The 12,591-nt window shown below is 53.3% G+C and overlaps 4 protein-coding genes across 4 annotated transcripts; 1 reads left to right on the top strand and 3 right to left on the bottom strand.

Annotated features, from left to right (window-relative positions):
* The first annotated feature begins 286 nt into the window (after positions 1-286).
* On the top strand, positions 287-3,501 carry tor2a (torsin family 2, member A). Its single transcript, XM_052069080.1, has 5 exons — positions 287-500; positions 1,057-1,322; positions 2,147-2,322; positions 2,508-2,635; positions 2,717-3,501. Exons 1-5 carry the CDS (start codon positions 380-382, stop codon positions 2,959-2,961), a joined length of 936 nt encoding a protein of 311 aa, XP_051925040.1. The 5' UTR covers positions 287-379; the 3' UTR covers positions 2,962-3,501.
* A 456-nt stretch (positions 3,502-3,957) lies between these two features.
* Positions 3,958-6,147, bottom strand: ptrh1 (peptidyl-tRNA hydrolase 1 homolog). The gene is made up of 5 exons (XM_052069090.1): positions 5,640-6,147; positions 4,918-5,131; positions 4,719-4,818; positions 4,517-4,562; positions 3,958-4,434 (listed from the first exon to the last, which is right to left on the bottom strand). The coding sequence occupies exons 1-5, from the start codon at positions 5,823-5,825 to the stop codon at positions 4,189-4,191; spliced, it is 792 nt and encodes a 263-aa protein (XP_051925050.1). The 5' UTR covers positions 5,826-6,147; the 3' UTR covers positions 3,958-4,188.
* Positions 6,148-6,425: 278 nt separating this feature from the next.
* Positions 6,426-8,303, bottom strand: LOC127602705 (natterin-3-like). Its single transcript, XM_052069029.1, is given in 5 exon segments — positions 6,426-7,127; positions 7,220-7,659; positions 7,851-7,944; positions 8,219-8,254; positions 8,256-8,303. Coding segments are annotated over 5 exon segments (1,245 nt in total). The 5' UTR covers positions 8,289-8,303; the 3' UTR covers positions 6,426-6,485.
* A 1,760-nt stretch (positions 8,304-10,063) lies between these two features.
* On the bottom strand, positions 10,064-12,442 carry LOC127602710 (natterin-3-like). Its single transcript, XM_052069034.1, has 4 exons — positions 12,363-12,442; positions 11,431-11,521; positions 10,672-11,333; positions 10,064-10,560 (listed from the first exon to the last, which is right to left on the bottom strand). Exons 2-4 carry the CDS (start codon positions 11,519-11,521, stop codon positions 10,126-10,128), a joined length of 1,188 nt encoding a protein of 395 aa, XP_051924994.1. The 5' UTR covers positions 12,363-12,442; the 3' UTR covers positions 10,064-10,125.
* Positions 12,443-12,591: the final 149 nt, after the last annotated feature.

Genomic DNA, 12,591 nt, shown 5'->3' with positions numbered 1-12,591 from the left:
ATTCCGACGCGCAGTGTAAACAGTGAAAAATAGATTTATGCAGATTATTTTTTCAACACAGGTGCTCAGTTGGCCTTCTTGTTAATTATCATCGATTAAATCTACTTTGAAAAGTAAAATAGTTGCACGAGTTTTTGTCAATCCATTTTTCTTTCTTTTGAAACAAGACGTGGGCTTCGTAATGACGTCACAAATCACACTTTCAGGCCCCGCGTAGGGTCACGTGACGTGACGTCATCCAAGAAGTAAATCACACTTTCAGGGCCTAGCGTAGGGTCACGTGGCGTGGCGTCATCCAGCAAGTAAAACAACCGAGCGGGCTGGAGGGGCCCAAATGGCGTGGGGCTTCGGCTGAGGCGAACTCCCCAAACAAAGAGAAATGACAACTGTTTTGCCCCTGCTGCTTTTGTGCGTTTGCGCGCCTGCCCGCTGCGTGTTCCAGAAGTTATACTGCACCATCGCCGACAGTTGCGACTGCGACTTTCGACCCAACGTCAGAGGTAGGGAAGCGCTTCCGGGGTTAGCTGAGCCAGCTAACCCGGGAAGCGAGTGAGCTAATCTTGCGAACACAAACAGTACCGATGTCCACGTTTAATCGGGAATTACAAATTTAAATCAAGTACGGAATTTAAAAACAAAACTGGGCTGCGAGGCAAACAGTGATTTTCTTCTGTGCGATGTTTCTGTATGTTTGTTCATTGAAAAAAATTTTTTGAATGTAAACAACCGCCGTTTACCAACAGCTATTTTTGTCCTTTTGGCGAGTAAAACAGACACTTGTGTGGGAACGTTTTGAAACCCTCGCCGTGTCTCCTGCGGGACGCATTCCGAGCTGAGGAGTTGCCGGCCGGTCGCGTCAAATGACAAATGGCGAAAGTCCAATTGTGCCAATAGTGCCCGCTCAAGGTTGCTCAAACGGCTTATGAATCGAAAAAGGCCGACGAAGCAAAAACAAGGCCAGGTTGTCAGGAATCTGAGCGGTCATACGTTTGCTTTGAGAATAATCTGTACAAGTCAAAGTAGCTCAAACACAAATGGCGTTTTTTTGTGAATCAGAGTTTGAGTGGGACCTGTACAAGAATGTCTTTGGGCAGCATCTGGCCCAGGAGGTGCTCTCGGAAGAGTTGTCCCGCTTCCTGGCCCAAGAGGCGCCCGAGAAGCCGCTGGTGCTCTCCCTGCACGGCTCGTCGGGCACGGGCAAGACGATGGCGGGCGATATGCTGGCGCGCCACCTGTACGCCTCGGCCACCGGCAGCCCCTTCGTCCACCAGTTCATCCCCACGCTGCACTTCCCCGCCGGAGGACACGTGCAGGCGCAGCGGGTAGGAAGATGACTTCACTTGTTTGCCTTCAAGTGAGTCGCGGGTGCGGCCGGCAGCGACCTTGCGGAAACGTGACGTGGTCTCCTCATTGAAATGCTCGTTGGAATGATTGAAATTGATTGCAAAATGTTGCAAGTCGTATCGATACGAGGTGGAATGTTGCTTTTGTTCCTGGACGATCCTCATTTTGGGTGGACCTTGATGCAAAAATGTTCACTGTTACGATTGATCTCTTACACGTTTATCGTTTAAATCAGGCATGTCCAAAGTCCGGCCCGCGGGCCAAATCCGGCCCGCGGTCGAATTTCATCCGGCCCTCGGCCCCCGTCATAAAATCAGTGCCGTCTGGCCCGCAGGTTGGGCGCCATGGAACACGTGTTGCATTGACTGAGGTCTCGTAGACTGGTGAGTGATGTTTCATAGAGTACTGCTTCCCTCTAGTGGCTAAATGAGTAATAGCATTCACTAAATGAGTAATAGCATTTAGACACTAGAGGGCAGTAGCACTCTACGAGACATCACTCCGTGTTTATATTGACTGATATGTCATATTTCAAATTCCTGTTTCAAATGAACCAAAAGAAATTCTTAAGATTGTTGAAATTAAAATAAAAATGGAAATGTGAAACAGACTGGCTTACTAAAATTTGTTGAACAATATTGTTGTTCAATGTTAAGAATGTCAGCCAAGGTCGGCCCCCTTGGCAAAAAGTTTGGACACCCCTGGTTTAAATGATAGATTAAGAATTTTTTGGGGGGGGAGGGGCGGGGGTAAACCCACACCCGCACAAAGTTCAATCGACCTGCGGGCTGCTGTCGTGCAGGAGCAGCTGAAGTCTTGGGTGCAGGGCAACGTAACGGCGTGCGCCCGCTCCGTCTTCATCTTCGACGAGGTGGACAAAATGGCGCCCGGGCTGCTGGACGTTCTGGAACCCTTCCTGGGCCCCTCCCACGCGGTCTTCCGCACCAACTACCGCAAGGCCATCTACATCTTCATCAGGTGGCCGCTCCCCCCGATTTTCGTCCTCGTGGCGAGAAAAAGTCTACACACCCCTCTTCACATGCCGGCTTTTTATAATATTCCAAAAATAATAAGAGCCCGATGATGTCATTTTGCTTTGTTAAAAATGTCGCTTGTTGCTCAGCAATTTTTTATTTGCGCCTTTTGTTTGTTTGTTTGTTCAGCACGGCGGGCGAGGAGGAGATCAACAAAGCGGCCCTGGAGCAACGTGAGGCCGGGCGGGACCGAGAGGAGATGACGGCGGCCGAGCTCCAGGACGCCATCGCTCGGGCCGTCTACGACAACCCCACCAGTGAGTGACGCCCCTTTCCTTTGCCCTTTTTTTTTTTTTCATGACCGTTCCGACCCATCTGACCTTTTGCCCCCGCCCCAGGTGGCCTCTACAACTCGCCCATCATCCGTCAGAAGCTGGTGAGCGCCTTTGTGCCCTTCTTGCCGCTGTGCCGCCACCACGTGGAGCGCTGCGCGCAGACGCAGCTGTGCCAGCGTGGCGCCTGCGAGCGCCGCGACGTGGCACGCGCGGCGGCGGCCCACATGGCCTACCAGCCGTCGCCGGGACACTACTTCTCCACCAGCGGCTGCAAAAACGTGCCCGCCAAGATCAACCTGCTCTTGTGACAGCCGAGCAGGTGCGGCAGAGGTTTGGAGCCGCCCCCCCCCCATGACTCCCTTTTTAGTTTTTATTTTTTTAACATGACAACATCAAACCTCGCCAACAACGTTCCAAGTCCAAGATGTTTCCACGTCAACAGAAGGATCTTTTTAAAAAAGATATTTTTCAACATGTTTTGGGGTGGGGGAAATCCAATGCAGACGTTTGCTTCCGTCACCAGGGGGTGCTAAAGAGTGCCTGGGGAGCAAATGGTGCAATTCTTCTGAACATGCAGTTATCGTGTTGGTAATTTATTTTCACAAGATGTGGGTAACTTATATGGCGAATATCCTCATGTGGACACTTCATTAAGGACATCGAGGAATGAACGCCAATGCAACACCCCAACCCCCCCCAAAAAAACTGCACCTTGGCAAAGACAATGTTCAAGTACTCAAGTACTGTATCACGCTGTTTGCTGTTCCTAATCTTTTGGCCACCCAAAATGAGGCCGAGAAATATTGGAGCAGGTCAAAAAATGAAAACAACAAAAAAAACAACTCAAATGCATATTTTCATCAATGGAAAAACTATTTGTCAGTTTGTCGTCGATGCGTGTTGCGTAGTGTAGGACCAAAGATCTATTTTTCAATCGACCCGTTACTGCGCACGCATGCCCTGATGAGCGACAGCCATAACGTCCACTATGATGAACGAAACAGAAAAATAAAGCAGACACGAGAGTTTGTGAAAAGGAAAATGACCGCCTACCTAGTACTGGGCCGCAGCTCGGGTAGCGTTTTCAAATGCTTCATCAAATTGTAAATTTGCCCAGTGTGGGACAAATAAAGGATATCTTAATCATGCACATCACGTTGTGCTAGCAAATGCAAAAAAAAAAATGGCACCAAAGATTATTATTTTTGTCCATCAACGTTTACTGAAAACAGACTATGATCGGAACCGCGTTCTCCCGTTTCACATTGAATGCGACCAAACGACAAAAAGCGAGAGATTACATGTGTGTTGTGACATCTCGTCATGGTTAGCACCGGCTTTATTTTGGTAGGTTGCCACTTCCTGTTGGCCTCTTGACACTTGTGAGCAAAAATGTCAAGGTAATTGTACAAGTGTCATGGAAGTCGTAGATGTCCAGTGAAACGAAGGACTTTGATTTGGATCCCGGGTGTCGTGGGCTGGAATCCACCATTTTTTGGGGGGGGTGGGGGGGGGCAATAGCTAGCCGCCATATGCTACGTGCGTGTTGGCAGATGGTCTACGCTTGCCACTTTGGCGTGTTCGTCCTCCGGCGAGGGAGATGAGGAGCGTCTTCCCTCCTCCTTCTGTTCTCCGAGCTGAGCCATCAGAACGTTGACACTCTGTACCAGAACCAAATCCAGAACTTTCGTCTCCTCTGCACCAAAGCACCCCAGGACGTGGCGCTCCACCGAAGTCTTTCCCGTCGGGCGCCCGATGCCCACCCGTAGCCTGGGCATCACCTGGTGGGGGGGCAACGGAAAGGACGGGACGTGGTGAGGACGGTCGTTTGGCGTGACCGGTCACAAAAAAAAAGGTACTCACGTCTGTCCAAAGGCAGTCCATGCAGGACCGGACACCATTGTGGCCTCTGTGGAGAGGGGGAGAACCGATCAGCTCTTCACAAAATGAATCATAAATCCCAGAATTAATAACTTTCCGTACAGGGTCCTTCAATTTCAATTCAAGTTATTCGCTGAATCGTTTGAGGCAGTGTGAAAGTGAAAAGCGGCTTTCCGGGACCAACCTGGCGCTGCCCCCGTGTTTGATGGCGACCTTTCCTAAAGGTTTGTCCAGCTCATCGTGGACCAGCAGGATGTCCTCGGGCCGCACGCCGTACTTGTTGGCTAAACAGAAGGGGATCACGTGACGGTCCGCTCGCATTGGGGTTGATCATGGCGGCTTTTGTTTGGGTTTTTTTTTTTTTTTTTAATATAATAGAGTACCCGCTTTGGCCACTGCGATGCCATTGACATTCATCAGGACGCAGGGGCGCAAGAGCACCAGGCGCTGCGGCTCCGCCACCAGCACCTCGCCGTTCAGCTGCCTATCTCGGCGCCAACGCTCGCCGAGGCCCAGCCGGACGGCCAGGGCGCCCACCACGGCCATGCCCACGCTGTGACGGGTGCCCTCCATGCCCGGGTTACCCAGGCCCACCACCTGAAGCGGACACAACAAATGGAGGATGCCGATGCAGTTTAAGTTATAGCACGAGGAATCATTCATAAATTATGAGAACAAATCTTTTAACGACAGATTAAAAAGTAGAATACAGTCAGGTCAAGTGTATTTTTTTGAGGGGACAACACAATTAAAAAATAATTATCGTCGTAATTTTTTTTTATTCAGATATTTTTTTGCGGGTATGTACGTGCCTAGTCTTTTTTTTAAATATATTATTCCATTTATTTACCAATAAAAAAAGAAGAGGGCAGATTGAGTTTTTGTTTCAAAAAAAGGGAAGCAGAGAAAACTCTTTGCTGCGTTTCAACAATGCCATTTTGTGCCGGTAATTATTTTTAGGGTCACTTTTCGGGCGGAGTTTCGTTCCGACTCCGGCGCTTCGGGAATTGTAAGCAGTGTCGAGTGTCACTTCAACCCAAACGTGGAGTTTTGGGTGACATCGTACAAGTAGACACAACCGACAAAGACTCACGTTGACACTTACCATCCTTCGTCGACCTTGCGCTCGCACTGGTTTTTCGGAGCTCATCGCCACAGCGACCGGCTCGCACAGCCAAAGCCGGTTCACCATTCTCGTCAAAAAACGTCGCATGGTCAGAAAGTAGCGGCGCGGTAGGCGAAAAGTGCAACAAAGGCACGTCGATATGCCAACGAGCAGGCGCTTGAGCATTCGGCCTATGACAAAGTGGAATTAAAGACGGCGAACGTTGGCCAAAAACATGATTTTGGTCAACGGTGAAACGGCTTTGAGTGCCAAAAGTCCGGGTTAGCAACCACGGCTTAGCATGCTGTGCCTCGCTAGCTCATTCTTTTAAACTTTACAAAAAACAATGTTCAAACGACTTACTAAGGGGCTACAGGCGAAGACAAAACATAGCCCGATAAAGACGTTTGTGACATTAATATCAATATTATCAATTTGTATATGATATATTCGCGAAAAGTCTCATTGAGTGTTGCGTATGGGTCTTCTTCTTGGACAAAGACGAGCCTGCTTTCCTTCCACTAGCACACAGCGACACCTAGCAAGGCGACCTCACAACTACAACATTCGATGATCTGTCATGACCGGTTGAAGCACCGAGTTTCAAGCGCCAGCGCTCGAGCCGATTTCGGTGGGGGGGGGAATTTAAAAAAAGTGGGTTCTCGATAAAAAAAATGGATTTTGTGGAGCTACGGCTGACAGAGATTCATGTTGCTGAGTAAAAGTGTCTTTCCCCAAGTTGACAGGAAGGCAGTCAAAATAGACAACGCCATCAGAAGACCTGCGTAAGATTTGTGAAAAGATTTTATTTCTCGGCGCAAAGCCAATTTTTTTCCCTCATAATTTTCAGCCTGGCGTGGGGCGGCACGGAACGGCGTCGGCCACCGGCTGGCATCGCTCCACCACGGCGTTGCTCTCGCCCACGCTGACGCCGTCGTAGGTCCCCGCGACGGAGGTCCAGTGCGTGTCGCCGTTGTGGTTGGTGCGACTCAGCCGCGCCCGGAAGGGGATGTCGGCTCTCATCTTGCGTCCCTCCATCCTGACGCCGCACCAGAAGTTGGGCGGCACCAGGAGCTCCACGCTGACCGAGTGGCTCACGGCCTCCAGCAGGCGGGTCCCCTCGGCGAAGGTGACCGTCCGCTCCTCGGTGAAGTCCACGTTGCCGGGCCCCAGGATGGGCACCTTGGCCTTCATGGTGGACACGGAGCCATTGCGGGTCTCGCGGCCGATGTCCCAGGTCTTCTCGCTGGTGCTGGTCTTGTCCAGCGACACGGTCTTGCTCACGGCGCGACACTCCAGGTTGGTGACCTTGGCCAGCTGGAGGGTCTCGGGCGGGTGGTGGAAGAGCTTCATCTGGTCCACGGCGTACTCCACGTGCGAGACGTGCTGGCTGTACACGTCCGGGTTGACCCGCAGGACCTGGTACTTCTTGTACCAGTACTCGTCGCCCTCCCACGGAAGGAAGAAGGCTTCGTGCTGGCTCACCACCTTCACGCGATGGAAAAAGATTAGAGGAAACCCCCCCCTTCAAGAATAGAGTTTGACTTCTCTGGATTTTTGGGGGATTCCCGTTTGCCCACCTTGCCGAGGCCGTACTTGTTCTTGCCCACAAAGATGTCGACGTCTCGGCACGTCCGGACGGCGTGCGAGGGCACCGAGCCGTACGAGTCCTCCGCCCACTCCAGGAACTCGAAGTGGTCCACGTTGACCAGCACGTCGAAAACGGCGGACGCGTACTCCTTGTCGGCGTACGGGTAGCGGCAGTCGTGGCCCGCCAAGAAACCCGCCTCGCACTCCACCTTGCACACGTAGTCGGTGCGCTGCGCGTAGCCGTTAAAGATGGCCACCGCCCCGTCGGGCAGGGAGCCGTTCCACGGCACCCACCTGAGGTTGGCGTGCTCGCCGAAGTCGGCCGAGGAGGAGGAGGAGGAGGAGGAGGAGCCCGGGCCTCGTGGGGCGGGGTCACGGCCCGCCTCCAGGGGCGGGACCACCTCCCCAAGGGCCACGTTCAGCCGCGCGTCTTCTCGCACACAGACGCACAAAAACGCTAATGTTAGCAACTGTTGACAAATTCAAAGCCTTTTGTCCAGATAAAATTTTTTTAGCTAGTCTAAATTAACGATGGACTCCCCCTGAAGTAAAAGACGCCCCCCCCCTTCATGACCCCGCCGCCCATTTTCAAAATTTTTTTTTTCCCAATCCGTGACTTACCCTCATTGTACTGGCGTGCGTCCGACTGCAGCGTTGGGCTGCAGAGCGCTAGCAGAAGCGCGGACACCACCGCCGCAACCAGACACGTCCTCATCTGCCAACAAAAACAAAAAGCAACAAGTTGCTCGCTTCAAAGTCTAAAGTATTCCTTCAAACATTTGAAAACTTGCATCAAAACTTGTCGTTATCTTCCAGGCAGGAAGTTCCTCCCAAAAAGTCTACTTTGGCTTGGTGGTCTTCTTCTTCGGACTAATGTGTCTAGCATGCAATTCTCTTGTGCGTCTCAAGAGGGCAGCAAAGTCGAGCCAAACTTTTTTTTCCTTTTTTTTTTAAATCGCGTTTTTTGCGTGTCTGCAGTGCAGCTATACCTCGTTAACGCGTCGCCGCTCCGCCGCGTTGGTCTCGAACGTTTGGCGCGCGCGGACGCCGTTTTAACATCTCCAAGGCGAACTTCGACCCCAATAAAGGAGACACGACTCGCACTGCACTTGAAGGCGTCGACGCATCAATAACAATTTTTGCCTGCCTTAACCCCCCCCCCCCCCCCCCTTCCCCTATCACTGTCTTGGAACCCCCCAAATTGCCTTGGAACCTGACTTTGGATCCTCGGGTGAAACCCAACATGAAATTCTAACCTTCATTTGAAAGCATACTTGGCAACCTCAACCCAAGTGGGAAACCTGACTTTAAAACCCTGAAACTAAATTAAAACCCGACTCTGAAACCCAAACCGTAGTTTAAAACCCTACTTTGAAACCATAAAGCTCATTCAAAACCGTGCTTTGAAACCCGCGACGGTTTCACATCGTGGCTTAGCGAGCGTCAGCGCCGTCCTCCGGCCTTTTCCGGCTTTTCGAGCCCCTAGCGTACCCTTCGGGTTCAAAGATTTGCAGAGTAGCCGAAGGACCCGAAGTGAGCAGGAGATGGCGCCGCGCGGGCTCAGCCTTTGGAATCCTTCCGTTGACTTCGGTTCGAGCGCAGCAGATAACGCCGGCGGATCGGCTTGCGCTGTCGCAACAGATAAAAATAATCGGGGCGGGTCATCTTATCGCCGGCGATAAGAACGCCACGAGGCCGGCGTGTGACCTTGACGGCCCGAGTGACCTTGGCCTCAAGGTCGACCAGCGTGGCCTTCAGCCTCTTTTTTGTTGTCTTTTCTGACACGTGGCTGAGATCTTTTTGGTGCCATTTTGTGTCCCTTTGTCGTCGCGCATCGCTTGCTTTTCTACGTTTCCTTCGCGAGAGCAGCTGGCTTCCGACGTCGAGAAGACCAGCGGCAAGATCCTGCGGGACTCATCCCATTCCGTGTCGCTTACTTTGCCCCCCGGGCCCTGGTTTGAAACCTCAAACCCAGCCACCCCGCAAACCCCGACCGACTCTGACTTTGAAACGCTAGCTAGCTTCTGAGAACTTGACTCGAAAGTCCAACCCTGCCTTGGAAGCGAAACCCAGGCTTGAAAGCTTTCTTGGAAAGCTGGACTCGCTCGAAACCCGAAACGCAGTTGGAAAAGCCCTTGCTTGGCTCACAGTTCTCGCTGACAACCCCCCCCCCCCCACCCCCGCCCCTCGTCTCTTGTCTGTGTTTCTCTGAACGGGTTGGAACTGGAAATTCCATGCCTCGGATTCCGATTTGATATGCCCGTTTGAAGACTTACCCAAAGCCTGATGGAAAACCTCCACTTCTGACTCCCAAACCTTTTTCCAAAACCCAAGCCAGGCTTAAAATCTGAACCCTAATTTCAAACTATTTTCAAACCCTAATTGGAATCCTTCATTTGAAGCCTTGAAGCCCGAACCCGAGTTGCCAGCCTTCAAAAACCGCAGCGCTCACCCGAGCTTCGAAACCCTAATTTGAAAAATCGCACCCTCCTCCTCCGTCGAATTCAAAGCTGTCAGACCGTATCGAAACCCCAACCCGAGCCTCAAATGCTAATTTGATGAGCCGCAAGCGATGTTTGGAACTCGGGGTATTTCGTTTCTCAATTCAGACCCCGATTTGTCATCCCAGTTTGAAACCTTGGCTCTCATCAGACTCGAACCCCAAACTGGAAACCATAACGCCGACTTGAAACCCTCATTTGAAACCTTGACTTTAAAACCCTAAGCCCGCTTTGAAAGCCATACCCGGACTTGAAACCGAAACCCTCATCTGAAGACCTTCACCACAGCTAGAAACCGTACTTTTGGAAGACACGCGCCGTGAAAAGAAGCAGTTTGAATCAAATCTTTATTGACAACGACGAAGCCGGCGACGGACACGACGACATCCCGGTCGTCACGGCGACGGGCAGGGCGGGGCGTCTTCCACGGGGAGGCAACGGTCCACCACGGCGCGCACTTCTCCGATCTGGACGCCGTCGTAGGTGCCCGACACGGAGGTCCACTGCGTTTCGCCGTTGGGGTACGTGCGGCTGAGGCGGGCGGCGTACGGGACGTCGGCCTTCACCTTGCGGCCCTCCATTCGCACGCGGCACCGATGGTTGGGCGGCACCGTCAGCTCCACCGACACCGAGTGCGAGAGGGCCTCCGTCAGGGTGGTCCCGCGGGAGAACCGCAGGGTCTTCTCGCCGCTCAGCTCCAGACCGCCCGAGCCGATCAGCGGGATCTTGGCCGTGATGCTGCCGGCGACGCCCAGCATGGTGGCCCGCCCGATGTGCCACGTGGTCTCCTTCTCGCTGGTCTTGGAGATGGTCACCGTCTTGCTCACCGCCTGCAAGGTGGGAAACTCAAAGTCGCTTGGTGGAAATGTCACAAGCGGAGTTCATCGGGGGGCTATTCGTTCCCGTTAGCGGCCGCGGAACACGTCCGAGGAATTCCCCACCTGGCACTCGTTGTTGGTGACGGCGGAGACCTGTATAGTCTCGGGCGGGTACTGGAAGATGGCCACCCGGTCCAGGTCGTAGCGCACGTGGGAGATGTGCTGCGTGTACGCGTCCCGGTTGATGGTCAAGACCTGGTACTTCTTGTACCAGTACTCGTCGCCCTCCCACGGCAGGAAGAAGGCCTCGAACTGTGGCACCACCTTGCCCAGGCCGTACTTGTTCCTGCCCACAAAGATGCCCACGCCAAGGCACGTGCGCGCCGAGTGCGCCGGCACCGAACCGTACGAGCCTTCCTTCCACTCCAGGAACTCAAAGTTGTCCCTGTTGGCCAGCACGTGGAACTCGCGGGCATAATGCTCGGCGTCCCCGTAAGGGTAGCGGCAGTACGGCCCCAGGGCGTCGTTGTAGAAGCCCGCCTCGCACTTGTACATGCACACGTAGTCGGTGCGCTCCGCGTAGCCGTTGTAGATCGCCACCGCGCCGTCGGGCAGCGAGCCGTTCCACGCCCGCCACTCCAGGTTGACGTTGTCGCCGAACAGGAAGTCGGAAGGCAGGGCCTCCCGCCGCAAGAGGTCGGTGGGGCCGTCCGGGCCTGCGGGCTGGGCCAGAGCCGGAGCCCGGTCGGGAACGACGCCCTCTAGCTGCGGGTTGAGAAGGGACACTGCGGGGGGGCGGGGGGGGTGGGTAATCAGGAAATCAGGAAATCCGTCTCCATGGAGAGCGATGACGAGTCGACGCTAAGGCAGGCGTCCCCTCACCTTTCCTGCGCTGGGCGCTCCCCCGGATGACACCGAGCGCGCCAGCGCGGGCCCCTCCCAAGAGCATGCACAGCAACAACAGCGCCCTCATCTGGTCGTCAGACAGCATTAAAAAGAAGTGAGACGGCGACGTGCTACTGCGCAGCGGTTGAGCAAACCCGAACCGTGTGTCGCGAGTACCGTTCGCGACTCCAATGGTGTGCCCGAGTCCTTTTTTATTCGTGAGCTCGTTTGTTTGACTTGTGGGGGGCGGGGGGGGGGGATTGAATCCACTCGTTCGTGCTCATTTTTTTTTTTTGTACTTTTTCGATGATAATTGTTTGATGAGTCAGTCTGCTCGCGCGGCCGATTCCCGCGAGTATGATGCGCCGTCACACTCGCTGACCTCATTCAATTCAGAACACTTGGCGAATGCCTCACTTTATGTATTTATTTATTTTGATGGGGGGGGGGGGCGGGGGGGGTTATCTTAAAATTCTACTCATTCAACGTCCAACCCTTTAAATAGTAGCGCTCGGGGCACGCATGACGTCCACGAGTTGACAGTTGGGGCCTCGCTATTGCCATGTTGCCGTGCGACCGGCGTGCCAAGTTGTGCCGACTGAATTTCTCATGTCGTGTTTGCTCGTGGCTTTTGTTTTTTTAAAATTTTTTGAAAAAACTCGTTGACTTAAAAGAGCGTTATTCCTCTGCTGCCGCGCGGAATGCTTTGATTAGCGAGGAACAGCGAGAGACAAGAGGAAGCCGCGAGCCATTCGGGCAATAAAAGCTGCCGATAAGCGCGAAGGAACTCCGACATTTCAACATCATTGATCTCATCGCAATCAATTCGTGTTTCAGGCACGAGTGTCACGACGAACAACCACGACGACGACGCCGACGCCGATCCGTGAACGACGGCTTCGGCTCCGATGCTTGAAACGGGCACTCACCCTGACTGCGTGCTCCTCCCTCGGACTCCTCTTCTGTCCATGCCTGCTTTTTATAGACGCCGCCGGTGCACGGACACGCCTTCTTTGACGCCGACGCAGCAAGCGACACACGCGCCGTGCAATTACCGTAACGCGACCCCCTCCTCCCCAGGTCAAGGCAACACAATTTCACAGACTTGCAACAACACGGGATGCGACCCGCAACGTAGCGCACGGGTGGCCGCAAAAT

This window comes from Hippocampus zosterae, chromosome 6 (assembly GCF_025434085.1).
Source record: "Hippocampus zosterae strain Florida chromosome 6, ASM2543408v3, whole genome shotgun sequence".
Lineage (NCBI taxonomy): Eukaryota > Metazoa > Chordata > Actinopteri > Syngnathiformes > Syngnathidae > Hippocampus > Hippocampus zosterae.
This window is presented reverse-complemented; position numbering and strand designations above follow the sequence as displayed.